Source organism: Stegodyphus dumicola, chromosome 11 (genome assembly GCF_044657685.1).
Source record: "Stegodyphus dumicola isolate Sdum_Otavi_A_Nest chromosome 11, ASM4465768v1".
Lineage (NCBI taxonomy): Eukaryota > Metazoa > Arthropoda > Arachnida > Araneae > Eresidae > Stegodyphus > Stegodyphus dumicola.
Window position 1 is genome coordinate 123,326,083 of NC_140778.1, and position 27,331 is coordinate 123,353,413.

Consider the following 27,331-nt stretch of genomic DNA (forward strand, 5'->3'; position numbering starts at 1 on the left):
CTGAAACTGACTTTGGCAGCCTCTGCCAGTCATCTCTGCCAGATTAAAAGAGGGGGGGAAAACTTTAAAAATTAATTTTCCATGACAGTAGAGATTGCAAACTGTTGACTCATCTGATGCTTCCTTCTTTTTTATTCTCCTAACTTATCATGTAGCAAACTTGTATTTCAGATCTTTTACGTAAAGCTGTGTATTCCTTGCAATTTGCATAAATATATAATAAAATCTTCATGTTGTATTTTCTCTGCCAGATGTATTCATTGCATTAGTATCTTATTTCCTGAAATGTTTATGAAGTAAAATATTGTTTAATTTCTATCTGTAACTTTTATTTCCCTATGTCTGGGTGTAGAGCCATTGAATAATCTCAAGAACAATCATGCCAGGATTAAAACAACTTCCATTGGTCTATGGTCTGGTCCCAAATGACAATGTCTATATACTTATTATGTATGCATGCTGCTTATTTATGTACTTTTGTAAAAGAATTTTAGCATTGTATTATTTGATGAATTTTTTGTATCAAAAATCGGTATTAATTATTGATAGTAACATGTATTTTTTTCATTTTGAAAATACTGCAGGATCAAATAATATGTTAAAAATATGAGTGTATAATTCAGTGGGAAAAAAAAAGAATGAGTGAAATTTCGATTACCATTTCTCATATCACAGTTGCTTAAAGAAAATGATTTGTTTTACCTTTTTTCATAATTTTTAATAATTTAAAAAAGTGTATATTTTTATTTTCATTTCTAATTTAGTTGTGGAGCTACAGGTCGATGTTTATATGACAAAGTTGTCAACAACTTTCATCAGCTTCCTTCAGGAAATGAAATTAAATCTGATAGTCTTGCAGTGTCACCTCTTAAGACAGGTATATATGAAACAAATTATTTGTCTACTTCAACATTAGACTACATATAATTTTTAATAGTTTTTATTCCATAAAATGATTTTATATGCTTTATTAGGTAGAAAATTCTTGTTATTAAGGCAGTGATATCACAAATTATATCATTGTAAAGATTTTTAAATTTTTACTCTTTTCCAAGGCATTATAAAGATCAGAAAGGGAAATCCGAGTGCTATGTTTAATTTTCATAAGGCAGTCAATCCTAAATATGAGTAGAATGGGAAAGGAAAGGGGGAAAATGGGGCAGTGGACATTCATTTGGTTAAGTTTGAAAATATTAAAATTATTCTCATTCTTAGTTATAAGTAAGTTTTTTGTATTGAAAAAAGATAAGTAAAGTTTGATATGTGTCCATATTCTGGGGAATGGATGCCTTCATGGGTTTTTTATAGTTTTCGCCTTCTGAAATCTGAGCCACTTTCCTTAGGTATTATTCCATGAAGGCATTCGTTTCCCTTAGCAGATACTCTCTGCATTCTTTGCATTACTATTTAAAATAAGTAATGCTTTGAGTATATTTGAAACAATAAGTAAGGTAGATTTATTGTGATAATGATAGATTTTTCTTGTAGCTAGAAAATTATGCACTTCTTTATGTTATGAAATACATCAACTGTAAATTTATTGTGATTACACATTTCATTATGGATGACGGTTTAGCTTTATACTTATGAAATACATTAACTATATCTTGGAAGATATTGTTCATTAACTTATTATAATTAATTTCATTATAGATGGTAAATTATCACTGCACTTTTTGTTTAATTGTCAAATATGAGAACAAGATTGCTAAATTGTGTTAAAAATGAATTTAATTTTCTAATCTTGCTATTAGCATTTCAACTAACAAAAATTTGGTGCTGTGTTTTTGATTGAAATATGGAAAAGTATTAGATACATTTTCATATTATCTTGATAAGTTTACATATTTTATACCGGGTGTTCACGTAGAGGTATATACAGGAGATCCAAAAGTAAAAATAAAAATTCAGTAATTCAAAATCATAGTTTAAAAAAAATAGTTTACTTAAATGCATAGAAAAACATGAGTTATATATATATATATATATATAATAAAAGATATTTTTTCCAAAATAGTTTAATTTTTAGCAACTGATGGTGCTTTAGTTCTGGCAGAAGTTCATACAGTGGAGCAGTACAGTTTGCCATGCAACTTGGATTACAAATGTTCAGTATGATGGGCATCAAATTTAGCATGAATCTTTGCATAGCATAGGAGATGGCTTAGCTACCACATGATGGAGAATAACTTCTTAGTATAGCCAATAATGTTACGTCTGTACAGCTGTGACTGATAACTCCATTACCAAAAGTTCCAAGTACCTATTCTGACAAAAAATTTTCATTAATTAAAAAAGCCCTTTGTCTTCCTGTGCATTTCTCTATAAGCTACATCATGCTGCTGTGTGCTTTTTGAATTATTGAATTTGTATTTTTTCTGTTAACTTTTGGGTCACTCTATTATATATCCACAGCGTTTAAAAAAGGGGGGAAGGAAAAGTTATTAGAGGATTGAAATGTTGAGCCTAAATATTTATTTTCGATTTCAAAAAAAAGTAACTTTTATGAAAATTGTTTTAGCATATTGATCTGAGGCATTCCGTAACTGAAAATCTAATTTTTTTCCTTTTAATGTTCCTGTAAGTCAAAAATTCTGTAATAAAAAAAATTAGAATGTAACCTTTGAATAGAAATAGTTTGCTTGTACCTTGCATATTAATTAAACTACTTGACTCATGCTTCTTATCAACTCATTGTTATTTTCTCTCATTTTTTAAAATAGTCCAGCTTAGTGAGCCTGTTCATTATTCACCTGGAGATGCCATCGAATCATGGCTAAATCATGTATTTTGTCTTGAACCTGTCATTACTACGCATTTATCTTTTGGATGCCCTGAACCTCAAAAGTGTCAGCTGTATCCTTCTATAATTATTTTATTCTGAATATTAAAATTTTCACAGAATTCCATTTAATATAATTTATTTTAGCACTGATGTAATTTAAGAAATATTAATCTTCAGGAAAAGGAAAGATATAAATTAACTATTATTGTTGTCATGAAGTTTCTGTACATTGATTTCTAAAAATCAGGATCATGAATGTAAGTTAATTATATAACTAATTTGATTCATCTGTCAAGCCTTTCAAAAAGTATTGAAGCTCTGCAAAAAAATTCTTTTTTCCCCTCTTGTGTTATATATATATCTATTATATTTTAGAAATAGCTGAAAATTAAAATTTATGTTGATTTATATCAGTTTTTTGTTTGCCTTTTTCTTAATATAGTTAAGTAAGTTGTTTAACCGATAATAATAGTCAAATAAAGCATTCATGTAAAAGTAATAAAAGCATCTCTCTTGAGATGCTATAGTGTTTGCTTTCTGTTTCTGCTAAATTTATCAGTATGAAGGTCACTCTAAAAGCCTTGAGAAATTGTTTAAAATAGATAAACATCAAAGTCATTTCTCTTTCATTTTCTTCAAATATGCTTTCTGATGCTGACTGCTATCTCTTGTCCTTTTACTTTTGAATGTTGCCTTAATTTTCCTTTGGAGTATTGTCCACAAACTCCATATAAACAAGCATAATATATTCAGTTCTGTCAAATCTGTTCAATAGTATTTCCTGTGACTTTGGAAAATAAAATAAGATAACGGAGCTGAGTTAGTACTAGTAAAGTAGTCAAGAACAGCTGAATCCTTTAGAAACTGAAGCATTTATTCTTTTTCAATGAGATTTTAATCTGTCATTATTATGTAATTGAATTTCTTGCAACCCACTTTCTTGTCATTTAATTCTTAAAAAAAAAAAAAAAAAAAATGTTAGACAAGTATTTTCTGGTGTATTTCTTTGCAGTCATTGTTCTTTGATTTTCTGTTTTGCAGTTTGAATATGTCTACTAAAGGAAAGGAAAGTGTACATAATTTTCTTTTTAATAATTCATGCTGTTTTGATCTTGATCAAAAGATCTTCATCAGGAAAATTATATATGGCAGACATGTATTAGTTTATGGATCATATTGATAGTACAAAAATTTTTCAGATGTTTAAAATTTCAAAGATTGCATCTGAACATTTTTGAAGTACTTGTTCTTTTAGTTTGAGTGTGTTTTTGTTGAACTGTCTGGTGACGTGGTGCTAAGTTTTTTCAGGAAAATAATTTCCTTTCTTGATCAAGTATTTGAGGTAGTTGGACTGTGTCGATCGTGTAACTTTCTTGAATACTCTGCAAATTTAATTTGAGAAATAGATTTCATAGAAATGCCAGCAAATGTTTAAGTCACTCATCTTTCATTTAGTCCACCGTTAAAATCTTAATTTTATAATATAGAAATGCTTAGAATTGAATCTTGCGGTATTCCAAGTTAAAATATCCGCAAGATAAAAAAGAATCTCATCAAACTGCAGCTGGTAGTAAGTTTTTCTTTGCATATGGCAGCACTAAATGCAGCTTTTTTATAATAAATTAATAAATTCTTCTGCTGACCTGATGTAATACAGACATTTATTAAAAGCATCATTAAAACATATTTTAACCCTTTCAAAACGGCGCACCTTTGTTTAAGACGCTTGTGCGGAACGGAAGGGAATCGAAGGCAGTCACCGTACAGGACAGAAGTTTAAGCCTAATTTCATAAAAAAAAAAAAAAAAGTTTCACTTCTAGCATCGTAATTTTTAGTATAATTTTAGATTATTACTTGAGCTCTTATATATGTAAAAATTAGCACTTAATAACGTTTTTTTTTTTAATTTTACATGAAAATATACTTAAAAAGTTTCTTATCTTGTAAAATAATTTTCGGAAGTGCTATTAAAATTATTCCAAAGTATTAATTGATAAAATCCATCAATAAAGTTTAAAATTAATAAAAGAACACAATGAAGACTATTTACAGTAAGAAGTAACAAAATTAAAAATGGAGACTAAGTGTGGTAAATCTCAAAGCACGGAGAAGTATCACTTGCTAACTCTTACAAAAAGTATCACTTTTAACTCTTTAGAAAATTAATCATCACTCTCATCTGTGTTATTAAATGGTTCATTAACCATACGAGGGTATTTTTCCTCTGATAAATAGTGCTATGTGCCATGCACCATAATAGACTGGAGGTGAGGCTTTCCGAAATAAAAAGAGAAGAAACGAAAATAAAGCTGAAGGCAGTGCAAAACGTAACAGAACTCCACATAGTAATCCTAAAAGACTGTACATAGTAGAGGGAAAAATATAATAAAAAAAAGGAATTCGATATAAATCAGATAGGCGAATGTTTATATTAGCAATCCGTGATTTAAAGAGCCCACCTCTGTTTATGCTTTCCCTCCCCCCCCCCCCACTCTCGCAACAGTTGATGAGTAAAATACCAAAGTCAGGCAGAATATATCAAACTCAAGGTCAGGAACCTAAAACTGTGTTCATTTCAAAAGTAATGAACATACAATGCCATCTAGTGGTCTTCAGAAAAACGTTCCAGCTTAAAATGCGCTTACGCATCACCTGTCTGAATGCAATCTCTAGTGATGCGTGGATGGAATGCATGGCTGTAAGAGGCGTTCTTAGGGAATGCATATATGGGATTCCCATCCTGAAAAGGTTAAAGCAAATGTAAGAATGCATTTCCTTCATTATGAAAAACTGTACACTCTGAAATAATGCAGAAATTTACATCTTTGTAATTAAAGACTTACTTTTTGAAAAATGCTTGTTTTGGGAGTTAATTATTATTATTAATAATTATTAAAGCATACTGTAATTCTTCTTTAAATAATATTATACATTTTCCTTGTATTGCATCTTGTTTTAAAATTTTTATTGAAATGTTTAAACGCTTAATTACATTACGAAATGTTTTATATCATTTAAATCAGTTTAATTTAAATCAGTTTAGATTTGCTTTTTATGCATACATGCATATATATATATATAGAGAGAGAGAGAGACGATTATTTTTTTTATCATTTTAAAACTAAAAAAATGATTTATATATAATATTTCTTTATTTAATATTTATTTTTTTTTACTTATTACATCATTTGTGAATAATCAGAATGAATTTTCATATTCTTTAAGCATTCAAATAAATTATTCATTTGGTGGTCAAAAGGTTTACCAGAATTCTTGGCATATAAAAATATGTATTTGTTTAATACTAATAATATTAAAAAATATTTTGTACCTTGGATATGAATTTTTCCTCTTATGTGTCACATTTTACTAATCTTCCAACATTTATTTCAGCACTTCTGTAATATAATAGTAACATTTAAATGTGTTTTAAATTATGAATTTATATTTATAAAATTTAATATGTTAGTCCAATAAAATTTCTCTTGAATTCGTAAACTTTTAAAATTTTATTATATATTTTTTATCATATGTCAGAAAATTGTCATGATTCGCATGTTTATAAATGAAATTATTTTATTTTATAAACTTTTAATTGGTTGAAATTGTATGTAAGTATAATACAGCAGAGCTGTTCATTTTGAATCCTTAATGAAAATCTAGATATTATGTTTCTAGAGAAACTCTTTTCAGTGGCCATAAGAATTCTGAGAATTTTCTTCTGTCATTAACATCTATTTTATCATCTTCAAAAAGAGCAATATCTCCGAATTATCTTCTTCAATTAGCAGATAACCCTGATTATCATATTTTCTGTTTATTACCAGCTCTTAGCCACAGCAAGAAAGCATCACCAGAAATTTTATGTGCTATTTTGGTAACAATAAAATTATTTATTATGAGTTTGTTATTTATGCATAATAATTTTTTCTGTTTTCAAAAATATTAAATTTTATTAACTGTAAAACACTAAAGTAATATGCATTTAATATCATAAATTAAAACAAATATTCTAAATATATATAAAAAATTTCCTTAATGTATATAAGATAATTTTTATGGAAATTGTGTTTTTAAATAAAGTGTTTTAACTTGAAATTATGGTGAAGGAAAATTATTTTGTTTTCCGCAGTTACCATTTTTATTTTCAATGCTCTTTAAAGGAAAGCACCAACAACTTTTGCATTAAAGATATAGAAATGGTTACATATGTACAGGATTTTTCAGACTTTCTGTAAATCTCATACTCATCTTACCATATTTAATTAGCAGGGAAAAAAAATATCAATTTGCATAAATTTTCCAGCTGTCTTTTTTACAATTGTTTGTTAAATGAATTTATACTTTCTGAGATTATTTGCAAATTATTTCATATTCTTTTATGTAGTTTGTTAATTTGGATTAGTTAGCTTTCTTAGAATTTTTTTTTTTTTTTTTGAATTATCTATTGTACAAAGTTATATAACGTTCCAGTATATATTTTAAATATTTCAATTTATAAATGTTACAATCTAAAAATACATTTTAATTATAAATGTTAAAATTTTCAGGTTCATATTGAAAAGGAAATCCCCACAAACATAATTCATAGTGGCTGTAAGCAAGATGGGATTAAGTCACAATGCTTCTCACAATGGAAAACTGAAGAAATAGTATGAAAGCACTTAATATTAAATTTTTTGTTATTATTATGTGAAGTAATGGGAAAAAGAACTTAATTTATATATTGATAGTCATTACATAGATTATCGGTATTTGGTATGGAAAAATCTGAAGGCAAAAACAAAAGTACTTTATATCATAAATTTCTGTTATCGAAAATAAATCTCTTTATCAGAATATTGTATGTCATGAAATTTTTACTGGTAGTACTATTTTTATTATTAGTACATAAATAAAAATTTGGGATATATTGGAGAATTTTTCTGCTCTTTCTGGTTGTATGTCCCCACCCCCTCTGCTCTTGAAAAGTCACCAACCACTGGTAAATAATTTTTTGCCAAGTTAAGGCACAAAAGACTTTTCACAGGTACAGATAATCAGAAAGTGTCAAATTTTCTTTCAAAATAGAATTTTTTGTTTCTGACTCTCACATTAAAAGCAGTACATTCTGAGCAAATCTGTATTTTCATTAAGAAATATCATATATGATGCATTGTATTAGTTTTACATGATATATTGTTCTAGATTATGAGTAATATCAGGTTTCTTTTACTGTGTAATTGATAAAAGAAATGGTTCATACGGAACCATATTATTTGTTCTTGTTAATGGTTCATAAAGATCTTATGAACAAGCAAGCAACACGAAGGGGAAGACTTTTTATTGTAGTTTTAAGGGATAGCAGTTTTTCTAAATGAAGCTTAAAATAGATCAAGAAGCAAGAAATATAACTGTAATTCTTATTAATGTGGGAATAAATGCTGCAAATTTGGTATTAAAAATGTAGAATCACTGTGGTAAAAATTCCAGATTATTGCAGTAATACAATTCAAAATCATTCAGCAAGAGCAGAAAATAAAACTGAGTACCTTTAAAAGAACTCTAATCTTCAGACTTAAATATTCTTGAATGACTTTGGAGCTTTTATCAATCTTTTTTATATATAAATCTTTGACGGGAAATGTGACCTTTAAAACACTGTAAGAAAATCAATTTAGATCTTGAATTATATTTTCAAAAATTTCTAAAATGTTATCAGGTTGGCAAGAAATTGCCTATATGTCAGAAACTACTTGTCTGGTAGGCAGGTTATATCCTTGCTTGTACCTTGAACTATTTACATAATTCAAGCTTGCATTTACACAGATTCATAGATAATACAAAACTATATGTGCACTCAAGTTAAAACTCCTGCAAATGTGTATTAGAAATGTACATAAAATTATAATAAAATAGAACATAAAATAAGTTCATTATGTGCCAGTAATAATAATGCTGATATGCAACAAAATGCAAAGAAATAAAGATCAACATTTGTATTTAAATTATGACAGTAGGTTTTCATAATTCACATTAATTTGCACTTTGTCTTCAGTCAGTAATTTATGCATGCCAAAATTGGCCATAAAGCAGTGTCTAATAAAAATGAACTTGGTAACAATGCAATGAACTAAATATTAGTTTAATTTTTTTTTCTCTGTACAGTAGCATAAATATTTTTTTCCCTGTGCAGGAGAATGCAGCTGGATTTCTACCCATTCAAGGCATCCATATATTAGATTTAGTTACTCATCCTGATTTTCAAAGAGTAAGTATATATATAGGCCTTAACAAGCCTTTTATTAAAAGAAAAGAAATGCTACTCATACCCCTCTGCAGCTTCTACACAATTACTAATACTTTCTGTGTGAGATTTCTGTAGTTTACATTGCAATATTTATATATAATAAATATAGTCTAAAATCCAGACTTCCAAACTTACACGCTGTAAGGTGTTTTATTTTCTGAGGTGAAAAATAAAATGTAAAATATTTGCAGACTTTGCTTACTCCCCAAATCTCAATGATGTAAAAGATGTATATGCCAAATTTGAAGAAGATTGGATAATATTTAGAATTTCACACTTTGATCAGTTTTGTAAAAGAAGGCAAAAAATACTATTTTTCGTTATTAATTACTTTTATTAGAAAACTAGAAATCTCAAACTTAAAATAATATTAAAAATAAGATCACTAGATAGTATGATAGGCAAAACATATGTTATATTAATCAACTTTGAATGATGTCTTTTTTTGTCCACTTGACGAAAACTTTTCTAAGATGCTCGACTACCCTCAACAAGAATTGTTTTTGTTGTTCGTCTCTGACCAATTAGTTAAATTTTTTTTATCAGAGAAATTCCTAATTCTGTGGTGTCACTGACCACCTTAAGAGCTTTTGCGTGGTTTCTTAGAGAATCACTACAGTATTCTTTCAAGTCATGGATCCCAGTCAATTCAAAGAACATCTTTACTAATGAAATGGCTCTGGTCTTTCCCTTCAAAAACTAAGTTTTTACCCTCTCATCATTCATCTCCTTTTATTTTGCAGGTTTGGTTTCTAAATTTTTAGTCTGATTTTCCTTATCAACCTGATTAATACGTTCTTCCAAAAAAGCTAATTCAATACTGTGAGAGCACTTTTTTGATGCCTTCATCTGGGTAAGTGCTCAGAAGCTGTAGTATATTTAAATCATTCTTTGGAATCCATGAACTTACTGAACTTACTGATTACCTTGTGCCAAAAGCAAAGATATATAAAGCTAACCAAATGTGCCACCTGTTTCATTCCTTTCAATTCTTGTTAAGGAATAGTCAACTATTTTGTAAAGAAGACAATTTTAAGCGTATATTTTGCCTTTGCCATGTACTTTGCTTGATGCATAGCCCGTGGGATCCTGAAATTGGAGTTGTTTTGAGACCAACCTCCTAGATACAGCAGCGAGAGTTGTAATAACTCTTTAGAGTTTACTGTTGGATGACTTCCATCTTTTAGGACATTTTGGATGTAGTTAAATATTTTCATTTGTTGTTCTTTTAGAAAGCATTGTACAGGACTTTCTTCATCCAGCATTGTCATATATGATTTCTTATCAAGTGAAACACATAGTGGAATTTTCAAAATATCTGGATGTCAGGACCACTTGATGGCATGCCACAACACATCTCAAGCACTCCTTTTAACCCTTTGTTGCATCATGTCCGCTCTAGTAGACAAAAGTTTAAATTTGTTTATTCTTCTGTAAATGACTTAACAGATTCCATTCCTGTGTTAATTCATTCTATATTATTAGAACTTTCAACTGTCGATCATAGATGGCTGAATAGCAACACTAAGTAAAGCATTGCTATTTGAAAAACGGCTGCTACTTCTGTTTCTAAGTTAGTAGAATTTCTAATAGTAAACATTGTATAATGTTGCTTACATTTTCTTATACTGCCATTTTTTATTCATAATTAGTAATTTTAGACATTTTATTTTAAAAGTCAGTTTGAGAAGATTGTGGAGTGGGTAGATAAAGATCTACCGAAAAGAGTGAGTTGAAACCCAAATGTACTGCTTATTAAGCCAAAACACTGAGAATGTTTATGTTTGGGAAGGAATTTCAAGAACATTTGACATTTGAATCCAATAGGTACAGGTTACAAAATCGTAGCAAAATGAATTCAATTACAATCGACGAACTGAAGGTATTTTGGGGGACCTGTATGTACATATCAGTTATAAATTTACCATTTAGAAGATGGTAATGATCACTGCAAACAAGGCAGGAAATGATTTCAAATGCAATGACCGTAAATCGTTGGGAAGAGATTTGTATGCATGTACGTATATGCATGCTGTCCACTGTAGTGAACAAACTGTAACAATTATTTAAAACGAAATATGAATAAAATTAATTTTTTTTATTATTACTAAGTTTATTTAAAGTAGAAAAATTACAAACATTTTCGTTTAACTTCTCTAGATTATTTGTATGTAACAAAGGGTTAATATGAATTCTTGGGTGTGGAGAGGGCGAGCCAACCACAACATTGCTGGAAGCAAAATCTTGGCATCTTTTTCACTAGGTGCTGACAATGATGGAGATGAGTCTTCCAATATAATTGTCATATTGATTTCAGCTATAGCTTTATAGTGTTTATTCTTATACGAATCATTTTAGTCTTCCTTTGTACACTTAGTTCTTAATTTCAAAGCAAAAACCTTGTCTACTCATTAATAAACTCATATGATATCTTTGTTTAATCTCTGAGATATTTCTAATTTTCTTGCAATACGCTAGTCCATCACATTTTACAGGGAAATGTCAAATAACTTGGCAAGATCACCTTTTCAAATTACCTATTTCACATTTGCTTTATCCATGTTTTTCAATTTCTCTTTACTCACATTTTGATACTCTACCAGTATGGATTCTACCAGTATGGATATTCTCTGTCTTAACAGAACATTTGCTTTCTTCTCACTTCCTGTAGCTTAATGCTGGTAGATTTAGCAGCATTCTAAAGTGTTTCTTTCATTTTCTTGTGATCGTAAATAAAAAGTAAACATACTTGTTCCTTTTAAAGGAACAGAGTTCCTAAAAACTCACCACTGGGCACCTTTTTGTAGCAACCAAATTTCTCTTTTGGCTCCCATTTCAGTTACCTGCAAAAAAATGAAAGAAATACATAACAAGCCCATTCGTACAAAGCACTTCAATATTAGAAATTTCACTAGTTTGAGATAAAAGTGATCAGTGTGTGCAACCTCTAAATATTAGCCAATCTTGAAATTTAGCATATCTTATACATAACTGAGACTTAGATTTATCTTTTACATAACTAGACTCCGAACTTAAGCAAAGTTATATGAAAATCTTGTCTGTGGAAAAGTGAAACACCCTAATGCACAGTCCTTTTTTTAAATACATTTTCTGTCATTTTTGTAAAGATGTTGAAAATTGTTCCAGTAGGGTAATTTGTCACCAGATCTATTTTTGGCAGGCATTTTATTAGAATTTGAAGTCAGATCATGAAATGAAGAATGGTAGCCCCGTCATCAATTTTGAGGTTACTATTATTCATTGAGTGATCAGGCAAATCCTTTGTTGTGAAGAAATTTTGGAACATTTCCTCACTTTCTCATTTTTATACAATGCATCACTGAATCTGGTGATAAATCACCATTTTACTAACTTGAAAACTAACTTAAAAACTGCTATCTGGCAACATTCGAGTTGGTAATTTGTTGTTCTCTCCCCCCCCCCTGAAATATGTTAACATTGTTGTAATAGCATTAACATTCTGATAATATTATAAAATAATATAATAAAATATAATGATATAAAAATAATATAAGTATGTATTTCCCACCTTCTTATTTTAAAATGTCTAGCATTTACATTTGGAAATTTTTTTTGAAAGCTGTTCGGTAAAATTTTGTTAGCCTGAAAGCCTGATCTGAACTGTCAATTGCAAAATATATCATTTTATATCAAATATTGCTTTCACATGATTTGATAAAATGAATAAAACCAATATTATGGAATTTTAATCCAATTACAAAAATGACAGTTCTGGAGTAAATAGGAATGAATATAAATTTTAATGAATTTCTGTTTTGAGGTATATATTTTATCTCTCCTTTCCCTGAGGTTTTTCTGACATTATAAATAAAAATCATTGCAAAGATCTAATGGCTTGAAATGGCAAAATTTTCTTTTCATAAATCCAGAAATTCAATTCTGATATTTTTTTGTAAACTGCTAATAGGTTAATTTTATATCAGTTAATTCTCAACTTTTTTTGCCCCTTGCACCTTTTTCACCACTGCTAAAGGATTCCAAAAATTAAAAAATACTTGTATTATGTGTTTATTTAGTTTTAAATTAATTCCTAACATGTTTTATAAATTGTACAATGAAAACTATAGAAATTTTGGTAAATACTGAAACTTGAATAAAAGTAGTTTTTTATTTTCATGAATTTGAACTAAATACTTTAAGCCAAATAAATGGCTGAGCATAATTTCCAGTGGAATTATAAAATTCCCCACTAGTTGATAACCCCTGGCCTGTATGTAGAACATAGTGGCAGAATTAGTATAGAATCAATTTAGGGGAAATCTTGCTGCTTATATGTAGCATATTAACTTATTTACATACTTTTCTCTCATTTAAGATGTAAAAATAACTTTGAAAGTAATAATGCTAATGGATATGCAATTTTTTGCACAACATTCTTCAAGGTGTTTTTATGAGATCCCCCCCCCAAATTTCCCTATAGTTTAGCCTTTTTACTCATTATTATGTTTTCTTCCTTATACTAACATTATTTTATGTGTATGTTTAAAAAATATGTTTTTATATTGATAAAATAATGCTTAAGGTATTGGTATATTTTTCTTAATTGTACATGTATATCCGTATTTAACATAAAAATAAGGAAGGAGAAAATATAAGCAAGGTCTAGGGATCTATACAACCTTTGTTCATTATAATAATGTGTAAATATCTCTATTATTATTATTATCCTAAGAAAATTGCATTATTACAATAATAATAACTATTAATGTCTATTTATGAGGAGGAGCTCCCACCACACTGTCTGGTGGTGGCAGTCACTATAGCAACAGGGCTAGTATATTTCAAGTAGGGCCAAGCCAAGTTAATGCTTTATTGTTATTTTGTTTTTGGTGAATTTTAGCTGAGGGAAAAAGAGTTTGCTAGTTGTCTTCTTGGTTTTGTCCCATTTGCCCACAGCTTTTCTTTTACTGCTTTATATTACTTTTAACTATTTTTTCCTCCTTATTATTTCTGTTTATCTTGCTTTTTTGTAGTGCTTTGATATTCGCCAATTTTTTTAAATGCCCTTCCAGTTTAAGAAAGGTCAACCTTTAAAATCCCAGGTACATCAAATCATGTAATGTTGCAGAGTTTTGTGCTTCTGAAACTTCAGCAAACTCTTTAATTCCTCTCCCTCAAGTTTTGAAGAGAACTTCTCAAGCTACTGGAGTATTCCAGTATACAGTTTTAAAAATTTGGCATGAAGTATCCACAATGGTCGAAAATAACTTCTAAATAACCTGGAAAGATTCATATAAAGCTTGGTGATCAAATTGCAAAATTTTGATTAATGTGTTTACTGTTTTAGGCACACAAATGAATGTCAGTTCAAACATAGATTTTGATTAATGTGTCATAATATGTGTGTATAATGGCAGACAATATAATTATTGCTTGTGAAAGAAGACTTCTCATGCCCAAAAGACAGTGTGAAGTTTTGCATTCACTGAATTTTTGCTGAAAGAAATGCATTAACAAAAGAGAAATTCTCATTGAAAGACCTGGTATTGTATTTTAGGAGGGGGGAATTCTTTGCAAGAAATTAGGAAAGTCAGGGCAAGTGCCACATCATTTACATGAATGAAATATGGATCGATAGTAACTTAATATTTAAGATATGCTGACAAGATGACACTGTTTTAGACACACAAATGAATGTCAGTTCAAACATAGACTGGTTGTTGTCCATGTTGGCTCTTCCACAGGATTTTTTCCGAGTGTTCAACTTGTATACAAACCATCAGTTCAAAGCGGGGATTACCATATGCAAATGAACTACAAAAATTTAGAAAAATGGGTGTTGGAAAAGCTTCTTCTAAATTTACATCCCTGAAGTGTGGCATGCATGGACAATTTTCCATATCACATGCAAGATGAAAATCCAACAGCCATGAAATATGCTTTAAAGCAAACAATGATAAAGTAGCTGATGAGGAAGGCAATATGCTGCAATCCTGAAATGTGAAAAGTAGAACAGTTTAAGTGTATAGAATACAATCATCTAAAAAAAAAAAAACTAATCTATAAAATTGATAATTTTACAAAAGAAAATGGTCATCTTGTTGTTCGGCTCCCTCTTTACTTCTGTGATATAAATGCAGTGCAATATGTTTGGCCATCAGTTAAAAGACTGATCAGGGAAAGGATTATAACCGGTGACTTAAGATTCAAAATTTTGAAAAGTTTATTGCACAAGCTTTGGATGAAGTTCTGTTCTCAAGAATAGAAAGTATATTGCAACCAAGTGGAAAAAAATTGATAATTCTTATTGGAGGAAGGATAGACTTCTAGAAAAGTTAGTGGATGAATTAATGATCCGGACTAGCAGCAGCAATCCTGACTATTCAGAAGAAACAAGATCTTGTGACAGTCGTTTTGACTACTTTTAAGATATTACTTCTCATTGTACACCTTAAATATTAAATTATTTTTGCCATTGTGAATAAGATTACTAAACCAAGTAAGGCTAAATGCTGGTAATTTAACTTGGCTCTAGTTACAGTGGACGGGCTTTCAGCATGGGCGTTTTTAATGGTTTATCATATGTGTAATATGGATACCAGCCATGTTCGCTTAGGAAGTTCTCCACAAAAATATCCCTCTTCTTCAGCTGATACCCCTTGCATGTTTTGCTGTAATAAGATAAACCAAGCCAAATCTCTCAAATAATAGGAAATAAGAAATATTCAAATTGTAGCTGCTGATATTTCTCGGTTCAATGTTTAATAATGACAATGTCTTTAAAAACCTGCATAATATGTAAATGGGAATCAAGTTTGGTAATTAAGATGAAAGCAGTTTTGATTTTAACTCTACTTTCCCTGCTCCCTTTTCTTGTTAAAATAACCAACTTCTGATTTAGTGTGAAGGTATGGGAAAAGAAATAATGTTTGCAAAAAGTATTTGTTGAGTATGTAAATAAACACTTTTACTTTCATATGATTCCATATCAGTTAAATGATAAAATTTTTAGTCTTTATTAAAGCATGAGCAATAAATTAACAGGAATTTATAAAAAAAAAAAAAAAAAAAAAAAAAAAAAAAACAGAGTATCATTCAAAGACTGAAGAAATCACTTTGAATGTTCACTCCATATAGTTGTTTTATTCCCCATTATGGTGTTCTTGGGGATCCACAAACTGTGGCATGCTTTGCGCAAAAAGAGCTTTTCATCTTTAACGAAAATTTAAAAAGTTTTACTTTATTACAAAAATATTAATTCATAGTTATGTTAATGCAATAAAATCAACTGAAGTTATAAAATCCAAATTTTATATAATTATGAATCTAATGCACATTTTAAATATAAAATAGGTAGCTGAATAATTTTAAAAACCTGTAGTTGGAGGGGGGTGGTTAGCCACGAGCATCTTATTTTTGGGAGCGGCATTTTTTGCGTAAAACATAATTTTATAGCAGTTAATTGCATATAGAAAATAATAGCACAATTTATCATTGAATTGAGGGGAAAAAATAGTTTTTATTTAAGGTAAAGTATTCAAATCCCCATGAGATTTATATCACTACATACCCTTGTTATACCTTTTTTATTTCATTGGAACTTTTGAATGAAAAATACGAATATCAACTAAATATTTATCATGTTTACATTAATGATAAAGAACTCCTTGTTAAGAGAAAAATATTTCAAGAGTTTTATTTCTATTATTGCTAGACTAGAATATATAGAGGAAATGAAACTGGAACTTTTGGGAAGTATTTAAGAATTATAAAAATTATAATATTTTCCATTTAAGAAATGTGTCTATGCTGTCTACATTAGAGACAATCTAGTAGACCTCTAAGATGTCATTGATGGTTTTGCAAACCAAATAATAATAATAATAATAATAATAACACAATTTTAAAATATTGGAATTAGAATATTTCTTCAAAAATAAGCATAGAGTTTAAATTTTTTTAGCTGTAAATTATTTTAACATATATTGAGTCATTTGTATGTCAAGAAGGGTGGCAAAGTCAGTGGTTGCCTTAGGCAGCAAAATCATGGACTGCTTCTGGCTGCTAAAGCTCTAGCTATGTCACTGAGTATTCACTTTCAGAAATTGGATGTAATAACAAAGCTCACTTGAAACTAAAATAATAAACGAATATTGCCAATTCATCTTAAAATGCACCAGAATGGAAAATTGAAAGTAATTCTTCAAAACACCCCTATTAGAAGTCGATTGAGGCTCCTTTTTACACCAACAGACAGCAGACTAGCTGGTAAGAGATTTTCTCCTGATAGACAGCCTGTAGTTTAATTTCTTACTGCTAACTTCAAAAAGCAGTATGAGAATGTATTAAATTAAGTAAACACTTCATTAGTTTTTTCACGCACATATGAGTCAAGAGAGGCTTTTTTCTACGGCTGAAAACTAGGCAAGAGCTTTTCTTCTGGGAGAAAGACTGTATATCTATTGAAGTTTTTGTAATTAGTAATTTTTGCATTTTATTTAATTTCATTAATAGTATTTTTCCCCTTTATTAGATGGGCTATGGCCTTAGAGCTTTTCAATTACTGCAAGAATTTTATTCTGGCTTGTGGATTTCCATTGATGAAAATCCATCATTTGAAATGCATGTGGATGATGTTGGAAACAGTTCTGAAGCTCTTCCCCCTCTTTTGCTGCAACTTACTGAAGTTCAACCACAGAAAATTGAATTTTTTTTTGTTTCCTATAATTTATCATCTGATTTGCTAAGGTAGACAGCTAATTGTTGCTTTCGTATTTTGTATATTTTAAGAATTATTTTGAATCTTAATTAACAATTATATTGTCTCTTTAAAGTATCATAATTAAAGAACTATAAGTTTTAAAATAATTGAAAAATTTCTAAAATATATTATATGAATTTTCTAATTTTCTAATAAATATTTAAACCCAAAAAGGTTTAGATATTTTATTTTAAATATTAATGATAGGATGTGCTTTCTTTTAGTACTTCACTAAGCTTGCATATGTGAGGACGTTAAATTCTTTTTAATACTCAGTAATGAAAAACCAGGGAAAAAATTCAATATTTATTGTGTGTTTTTGAAATACTCACTAGAACAATTTATACACTTTGCCATTTTCTGAAACCATTTTTCCTAGAACAATTACCACCTTGGTTTTACATAATGCTGTTTAGAATTTGTTTGTATGCTATTATGGTTTCATCTGTTCATGAAAACTCTTTATTTGTCTGTTTCTTCTGTACCTGCTTAAATAGTAAAAGAAGACAAAATTTAACATAATGCTAAATGAAATGAATTGCAGCTACTATGCAGGTGGGCTCAAATTTAACTTAAAAAAAAAAAAAAGCAAGCATAGATGATTGGAGAATCTGTGGCTGCTTTTGAACTGTAATATTAATTCATGTCTGGGCATCAGTTAATGGCAGTAGCTGCTCAGTGAAGTGGTAAAATGACTGTTGGATTCATCCATATAATAATATCATGAATCCTTATAGTCTTATAAGGTTGTCTAAATAAATTATTTATCTGTATTTTTTATTTGCTACAAATTTTAATTTTGTGTACTTCAGATTTTGATTCCGTATTTATAATTTCTTATAGTCTCTTGTTTCCAGTAGCACCAGTTTTTTTTTTTTTTTTAAGCTATTTGAATAGATTTTTAAGAGATAAAATCCATGTTCTACATAATTTTAATAATTTTTTAAATGGTTTTATGTAGAAACCATTTAACTGATTTCATTGCCTAAATACTAAATATTAGGTAATGCTAAAAATTCATACCTAGAATTCTATAAAACTTATATAACTGAGTAAGTAAACAGTAATGCCTTGTTTAGAACAAATGAGGTGCTGAATTCTTTTACAATCTCTCAGGTAAAACCATGCAATTACACATGTTACAGTTACTCATAACTCAAAGTAACATGTACCAGTGCAACTTGTGACTTTGAATTATGAGTGCTATTTTATGCTTATTTTCATTTATTATTGTATTATATTCTTTTAAATTAGGTTTTGGAAGAAAGCTGGTTTCGTTCCTGTATTTATATCAAAAGAAGTAGTAAGTGATGCTATTTATATATTAGTCTGCTATTTTTATGGAATACCTAGTGGTTTGTTTATGAACAGAAGGTGAAAAATTATCATAATGTTTATTTCTTGAAATGTTAATGCCCATTTATTTGAAATTAATGGAAATAGAGTTTTCATTTTTGTCATTCAGTATTTGAATTGACATTCATACTTTTCATCTATTGAAATACAGTCATGTCCAAAATTATTTCTACATGCATGAAGTCATGGATTTCTCAGAATCTGTGAACTGTTCATTAACCAGTTATAATTCAAGTCTTTACCAGAACTTCTTTCCGTGTTCCTCACCAGAAGGCAAATTAAGCCAAGTTTTTTTAATCTTTAGTTGAGAGAGCTGGCAGTCGCATTCTCCTGTTAACTTTCAGCCATCTCTGTTTAAAAATTATGTTCTGGCTTTAGCATTCTTTCTAGCAGATGCTTTAAATGCATGGCGGTGAAATATATGAACTAGCTTATTTTATTTAATGTGTAGTCTTAGACTATGTTATCGAGGTTTTGTGAATTTTATGAATTTATGTGGAATGATACATAACATTATAACAAACAAATACAAAGGAAAAAGTTTAAGAGCACAACATGATACAAAACTAGCATGAAACAATAAAATTGGTAAAAATGTGTTATATAAAATAATAATTGTGTGTGTGGAGAGTTCGGGAAAGAATAGAATAACTCAAAAAAAAATTAAGGCTTATTAATTTAACACAGAATGTAATCTCTCTTGAAATTTAATTCTTTCCCTCATTAGTTGAAAGGGATATACAGTCAAAAGTCTTTAATCCGGACGTCCATAATCCAGAATGATTTATAATCTGGACCTCAAAGCTACAAACTTTCTGCGCATGTGTCAACACATAATGCATTCACGCGTGCGCATAAAACCTTTACGCATGGGCATAATACGTTTACGCATGCGCGTTTAATGTATAATGGATGGTATAAGCTAAGCTAAAATGATCTAATTATCTATTTCAGTTAATGTTGCAGATTGCGTTGTTCCTTAATCTTCTAATTGGATCTGGCTTATTATTTTTTGCAGACTGTTAGAGCAATTTTATAAAAGTAAGCTTGAACTTTCGATTATGTTAAAGAAAATTTCTGATTCTGGAGCTGCCAAAGGATCTACAAATCGAAAGCATGTTTCGATATCCATCAAACAAAAAGTGGAATGGCTGCAAAAAATGGATAAAGGCATATCTTTTATTTCTCTAACCATTCCGAAATCTGTTTATCAATTTCACGCTACTCTGCAGAGGGGGACGTCGCATCGTGCAATGAACTGGAAGTTAATCTGTCAGCACTATCCTTATCTTTAGGGCAGATGTTTTTATTTTATTCGGCTTATAATTCTTTACTAAATGTAGTATTTCATCTCGATGTACTCCCTCTTTGATATGATTTAAATCAAATTCCTCGTAATTATAAATATCACGAATACACATCAAATAGTTTTCTATTTGCAATTTTCTAATTTCGACTATGCGTAATGTATGCTTTACACATGCGCGCATTGAAAGAAATGTTTAATAAAGTAAACAAATAAATATTGAACTTTTTTTGTAAATTTTGATACCCTTTAGATAATAATTGCATAACTTATGGTTTCATATTTTTAATTTTATAATTTCTGCATGCCATCTTACCAGATTTAAATTGATGATCTATAATCCGGAAAAACCAATAATCCAGAATCGCAAGTCTCGACAAGTCCGGATTAAAGACTTTTGATTGTATTTGCTTAAGTAGATGGCCTAGCAGCTGCCAGATATGCACCTGCAAGTTAGCCACAAATATAATCTAATTGATCCTGACATGTGATTCCACATGCAAAATGGTGAAATAAATATCGAACACTGATCACCACCATTTAGATTTCTACTTCGTCTAATTTATCTAATTCTGATTGCATGAAGCAACATAAGTGTTTTCAACAATGATAGATGAAATTGGCCTATGGTATAATCAGAAGTTAAGCTGGCATAAAAATTATTTTGTATTTGATAGAATAGTCATTCTTTTCATGAATTTTTGTGTGTTGTTAAGAATTGCCACCAAGTAGTTAGATTTTGTATCAATATTTATGTCTGGCATTAAGTGATGCCCTGTTTTTTGAAAACTACTGATCACTAAGCCACAATTATTGAATTTTAGTTTGAAAATCAGTTATCTTTCATTTTAATGAAATATTTATACTTTCACTACTTAAATGTCTGAGTATTTCTACCTTTGTGAAGTATTTTGTGATTGTTTGCTTTCTGATTTTAGAGTTTTATATTTTATGTTTTGAAAAAAAAAATTAAAACAAAGTAGTTATGTTTTAAATCCTGTTTCACTCTGTATTTAAATTAATTTCTGCAATATTTAAAAAAAAAATTTAATTCTTTGCTTTTATTTTAATGGCCACCTCTTCTTTTCTTTTCCTTTTTTTAAATGCAAGAATTTGGCTAAGGAACATTCATGCTTCATGCTTAAATGTGTGGATAAGGAATTTGAAAATAGGCTGCAAGAAATCTGGAGATGTTTTCAGGAATACTTTTTTGTGCTTCTCAGTTCTGTTTGCAAAAATTTTCCCTCTTCATTTGCTTTGAGTTTACTTCATTCAAATATAGATAGCAAAATCAATGCAAAAGGTAATTTTTGTTTTCTAATCATTGTAATAAAAAAAATTATGTGTATTTTGTCATATTCCTTGTTTAAATGTGATTTAGTTACATTTAAATTTTTATTTATTTGAATATTGGAAGATATATTTTTGTCAAAAAATTTGATTTGTGGGGGGGGGATATTAGATAAATGTTTTGTTTTGAAGTATAAGGTATCCACTTTAGAATATAAGTATTATGTTTAAAAATTTTATAAATTCATTAATACATCATAAACTTTTAAAAGTTCTATATTAACTATTTTAAATTTTTGTTAAAATTTTATTTGCAAAAATCTCAATATTGTTACTTAACTGATATATTACTTTTAACATTTTTCTGAAAACTTAAAATTTCATATTTATTTTTAAAAAGTAATTAATACTAAAATGACTATAAAATAAATAATTAAAATTTATTATAAATAGTAACATCTGTCTTGTGTAAGGCAGAAGCAAGTATAAATTTTACAAGTTTATTTCTTGCTGCTTTTTGTTTTTGATTTTATTCAATATTTTTTTTTCATTTAGATCTCACAAAAGCTGATATTGATATGTATATTAAACCTCGTTGCATGAAATCTCTTGAAAAGTATTGCCAAAACTTGGGAGATCTGCAGTGCATAAAACCCATCGTTCCAATTTTAACGAAACTTTACTTCAGAGGTCACTTTAAGGATATTTCTATACCTGTTGTACAAGAGGTGAGATCTTCTGTTTTGTTCCACAGTAAAACACACTTTGCTTCACCTTTAGGATAACTAAATTGTCCTGTACACTTTGTGGCATTTATACGGATTTATTGTTTGGTATGAACATTTCAGCAGTGGGGGAGAGTGAGTACATTTGTTTTGAGTTCTCATTTTCACTAATTTGAAGAACAGAATGCTGGGGCAACTTACAGCATACATCATACATTCATGTAAACTACGACAATTTTTCCCTAAATGAGGCTGAGAAGATGAGCAATTAAAATAAAGTTTGCGTTTCTTAACAAATTTGATTCTTTTTTGGACACTTAAGTTTAAAAACCTACCACATTTATGAAGAAAATTATCTTCCTTGCATAATATGCAACTTTTTTTACTCGACACTAAGGAAGTCACTTTGGAATTAGAAAATTTTCTAAAACCCTTACATTGATTTTTACTATTCTGATGGGTTCTAGCATGGTCTTTTAAAAAGCTCGAGTAAATCTAAAGTACCTAATTCATCTTTTTCCGAAGTTCATTTCCACCAAAATTTTGTTTTTATCTAATTTCTCAGTTATCAGATAAACAAAAAGAACATCCGAAAGATTAGAAACTTCTAGTTTTAGAGTTCTCAAGGAACATACACATTCATTTACTACATCAACGCAATGTAAAATAGCTTGAGCTGAATCAGAAACATTAGGGAAATTAAACATTTTGTGGGTTAATGCATTAGTTAATTCTCTTTTATCAGAATAATATTCCTGTAAAAGTTGCAATTCAATATCATAATTAGCATCAGAAATTGGAATAGACAGAGGTCTTTACATATTGCAACTTGTGACATTTAGAAATATTTAGATTGCTATCTATGTTTGCCTTAAAAAGGTCATAAAAACTAATTCACTCTTCTATATTTTACCCTGCAAAAAAAGAAAGTTCTAATTTTGACAATCAAACATTAGATGAATTTATGTTTGCTGCACTACTTGTTTCAATAATAGAATCACTAGAAGGTTTCTATAACTTTTTATTTACAGTTATCCATAAATCATCTAAAATTTCTTATATTGTTTGTTGTTCCATAATGAATGTATTGGAATCTTTTTTCAGGACACAACAAAATTTTCCTCAAAGATAAAGTGAAGTTCACTGTTAAAAGAATTTAATTTTATTCTGAACAGTTTTACCTCTAAAATTTTTGCTTGTTCTAAATTCGAATATACCTTGCTTTAAACATAGTTAAATTGCTTTTTAAAACCTTCTTTTTAGTAAAAACAAATTTTAAATCAGCCGTCACGAGTAACAATAAGTATTATACTAACAACTTTTAGTTAAAGCAAAGGAAAAAATTGGAATGTACTCACCCCATTGCCGAGGTTTCTGCACTATGCCGCACATATATTTTTCAAATTAAAACTGAATTCCCTACAGGACATTTATTTCATTTCTTCATTCTCTGGCTGCAACTTGCCAGGAATAATTAGATATAAACATGTACAACAGTAGACTGTAACGTTCTTTATTAAAACTAACAACTTTAAAATAGAAGAAATGCCGTCCTCATGACGACGCAGCATTTTTAGTTGCATATTTCATTCAAAAGCACAGTAGTGATAATAAAAAGGATATATCAACCATAAATGAATCATGAGGCGATAGGGCCATCTACAGTTATCAAGGCATGCTAGAAATTTGTTAGGTAACAAAAAATACTGTACAGGTCTTTATAGTGTAAATGTGTTTCTTTTATAAATATTAGGGATCTATACATATAAGTTATATTGTTATAACTTATATGTATAGATCCCTAAATACTTAAATAAGAAAATAATTATTGTCTAATATACTATATAAAATAGTAAATTTTTTTTTTTTTTTTTTTAAGTACAGTTTCTAATGTATTCTCTTTAAATAAGATGTGTTTGGTTTTAGGCTATATTGTTGTCATTTGGTTTACAACATAAAACAGCTGACGAAATTTCAAAAGATTTAGGTTTGCCATCTATACAGATACATGGACTTTTAAACAGAACCATCAGGAAACTCACTAAACATTTGACAGATATCATTGAGCAGACTATAGAAAAGACGATCATTGCTCCAGAAGTCAAAATGGAACCCCTTACTCAAGATCTCGACCAAGAACTGGTAAGACCTTTTACTTTTTAGATATTTATATATTAATTCTTTTGTGTTTCTTTTTTGTTTACTTTGACAAGCTTAGGCTTTTCTTAGCAATGATAGCATTTTCTAATCATTTATTTTGACAATATATGTTCGATCATAGAATTTTCCCCCCATTTTTCTTCTTCCATTTTCAGTAAATGTATTAATCATAGTTATTCAAATTTATAAACTCTTTGTTGCTTTTTATAAAACCTATCTGTAATCAATTATAGCTTCTTAAAATAGCAGTGAATGAATTGTAAGGCTGTCATATATATTACATGGTTTTATTTAAACCAAATTCTAAAACACATTCTTACAGACAGTTGATTTTTTCGATGTTGTGCACCCATAAAATCCTGCTTTTCTGGACGTACAGTTCCATTTGATGTCAATTAGCACATTTTTCAACATTCAGTTGTATGGAAAAGTTGGACAGCCTCTGTTTGATGACTAGAGAGCAACAATTTTACACTTGCAAGCAGGAAAACGTTCCTTCTCATTTTTCTACAGAGAACATCCTGAGGGATAGATCAGAGAGTCTGCCATCCCTCTTTTCCTATCAAAAAGCCTGTCAAGTGAACTTTCAGTTCAGTAGTATTTTATGTGCCACATACTACACAGACACTATACACTTAGATGGGCACACTTCTGTAGGATTTGAATCTATGTTAAGTGATACAGTAGCACTAACCATTATACTGGCAAGGTGAATTTTCTAAATATAAAAGTGTAAGAAATTTATAAAATTAAGTTAACTAAAGATCAAAAATTTTAAAATATCTAATTAATTATTGATCGATTTTACATCAAAATCATATTATAAATTGTTCAGTAATCTATATAATGCATTATATCTATTTGGGGCACTATTAAAATGGTAAAAACCTACTGAAAACTACTGATTTTTCATATTTCAAAGTTTACAGGTATGGCATATTGAACATAATAACCAACTGGCCTTTTTTGTGGTGGTCTTGAATATATTTTTCAAATTCAGAGTATTGTGGAGCATATTAGGAAAACAAGAGGCAAGCAAAAGAATGTTTAAGGAAAAAAGGTGAATGCTCTTCTTAAAGTTTTCAACATAAAGATTTAAATGATTCTCTAGCAGTCAGAAAATGAAAAAGAAGCTTTTTTTACATAAGTGGAATATAAATTTAAAATGGCAAAGTTACTTTATTTCTGAGAAACAATAGTGTGTGTATTTTCATTGTTACTAGTTATTAAAAGGTTTAGATACCATTAGGCAGCGGATTTAACATTTGTTGTAAATTTTGATATCACTAACATTATATAAGTGTCATATGACAAGCACTAACTTAAAGATGCTGTGCTTCATAAAGATTATAAGTATTGTGCTATTTTTAAGGCAGGGAGAAGGAAATTATAGTTTTTAAAAAATTTAGGAACAAAAATTTTATACTGTGATACCTCAAAGCAACACAATAAGAAGTACTGATAAAATGAACATAAATGGGGTCTAACTTTGCATATAAGTACACATCAATTTTTATTAAATAGTGCTAAGTTCTGAAGAAAACACTTAGAAGAAAAGTATGTAATAAAGAATACAGTTTTATGGCACAAAATAGTATATATAATAGTATATGTCACAAAATAATATATCAGCACAAAATAGTATACGGCATAAAATAATATATCGGCACAAAATAGTATTAAAATGTTAAAATGTGCTCTTCTTAAAGTTATATATAAAAAGGGAATTATCTTGATGCCATTATAAAATCTAATAAACTTCTCTGACAACTCAGTGACTTATTTCATCACATGAAAATTTTTTATAGCAAACTTCTTCCCCCCCCCCCCAATTCCTTGCCTTGCTACTAGAATACTTTCTAAATTATAATCTATATTCTCCAAAATTTATAACCCTTTTTCAATTGATCCACAGTTTTCTGTCAAGTTTGCAACTGTCATACGCTTTTCTAGTGAATTTGATGTTTTCTTTAGTAGCAATATGCTGATGTATTTCTGTAAGCTCATTATTTGTTAGCATTTTACTGTGTGAATCCAACAGCTCCCTGATGTCATAATTATCAATTTTCCAATCAAATTGCCTGCTAACAAATGAAAACTTCTACTGTTGCAAAAAAGACTCAATTAGCTTCTGAAGTTTTTCATCCCGCTTTTATAAAACAGTGGACAAATTTTCTTCCAGATGCCATTGAAGGTTTCTTAGAAAATTTCATTCCAGGGTTCTCTAGCAATTCGTATAGCATCTGAAACATTGAATTGTGCCCACAAATCTTTAAGATAGATGCCTCATAAAGTTATTCAAGTATGCAAACAACCATGTTGTGTAATAAGCCTTGAATGTTTTAAATGCCATCTTGGTTCATTGCTTGAATCTGGTTGTATTTCGGGGAGGGAACTTTCACACATGATGAAGTGATTTGCATGGTAGATACTGGCAAACAAAGTTAGAGGGAAAAATAATTAGTTGTATTACTCAAGTTTATGTCAGGGTATACAACACATAGTTCCTGTTCAAAATCTAGTTGTCTCTAAACTGAACTTAAGTCAAAGTCATAAAATATCATTAGAACTCATAAAAGATCAAAAACTGTATTTATATATAAATAAATAAATTTCATAAATAAATTATATGATGATTTCAGAAATTATTATTCAAATAAAATTTTACCTGCTTAT

The 27,331-nt window shown here is 29.1% G+C and overlaps 1 protein-coding gene across 2 annotated transcripts in view; it reads left to right on the plus strand.

The window, feature by feature from the left end:
* Positions 1-27,331, plus strand: part of LOC118193126 (RNA cytidine acetyltransferase-like) — a 73,184-nt gene that overhangs the window by 43,569 nt on the left and 2,284 nt on the right. For both annotated transcript variants that reach the window (XM_035364168.2, XM_085827192.1), the window contains exons 8-17: positions 765-877; positions 2,724-2,856; positions 6,450-6,663; positions 7,337-7,438; positions 8,962-9,036; positions 17,591-17,805; positions 19,073-19,121; positions 21,591-21,783; positions 22,326-22,498; positions 24,422-24,637. In XM_035364168.2, the coding sequence (XP_035220059.1) occupies positions 765-877; positions 2,724-2,856; positions 6,450-6,663; positions 7,337-7,438; positions 8,962-9,036; positions 17,591-17,805; positions 19,073-19,121; positions 21,591-21,783; positions 22,326-22,498; positions 24,422-24,637 (1,483 nt within the window). The remainder of the gene's footprint in view (positions 1-764; positions 878-2,723; positions 2,857-6,449; positions 6,664-7,336; positions 7,439-8,961; positions 9,037-17,590; positions 17,806-19,072; positions 19,122-21,590; positions 21,784-22,325; positions 22,499-24,421; positions 24,638-27,331) is intronic.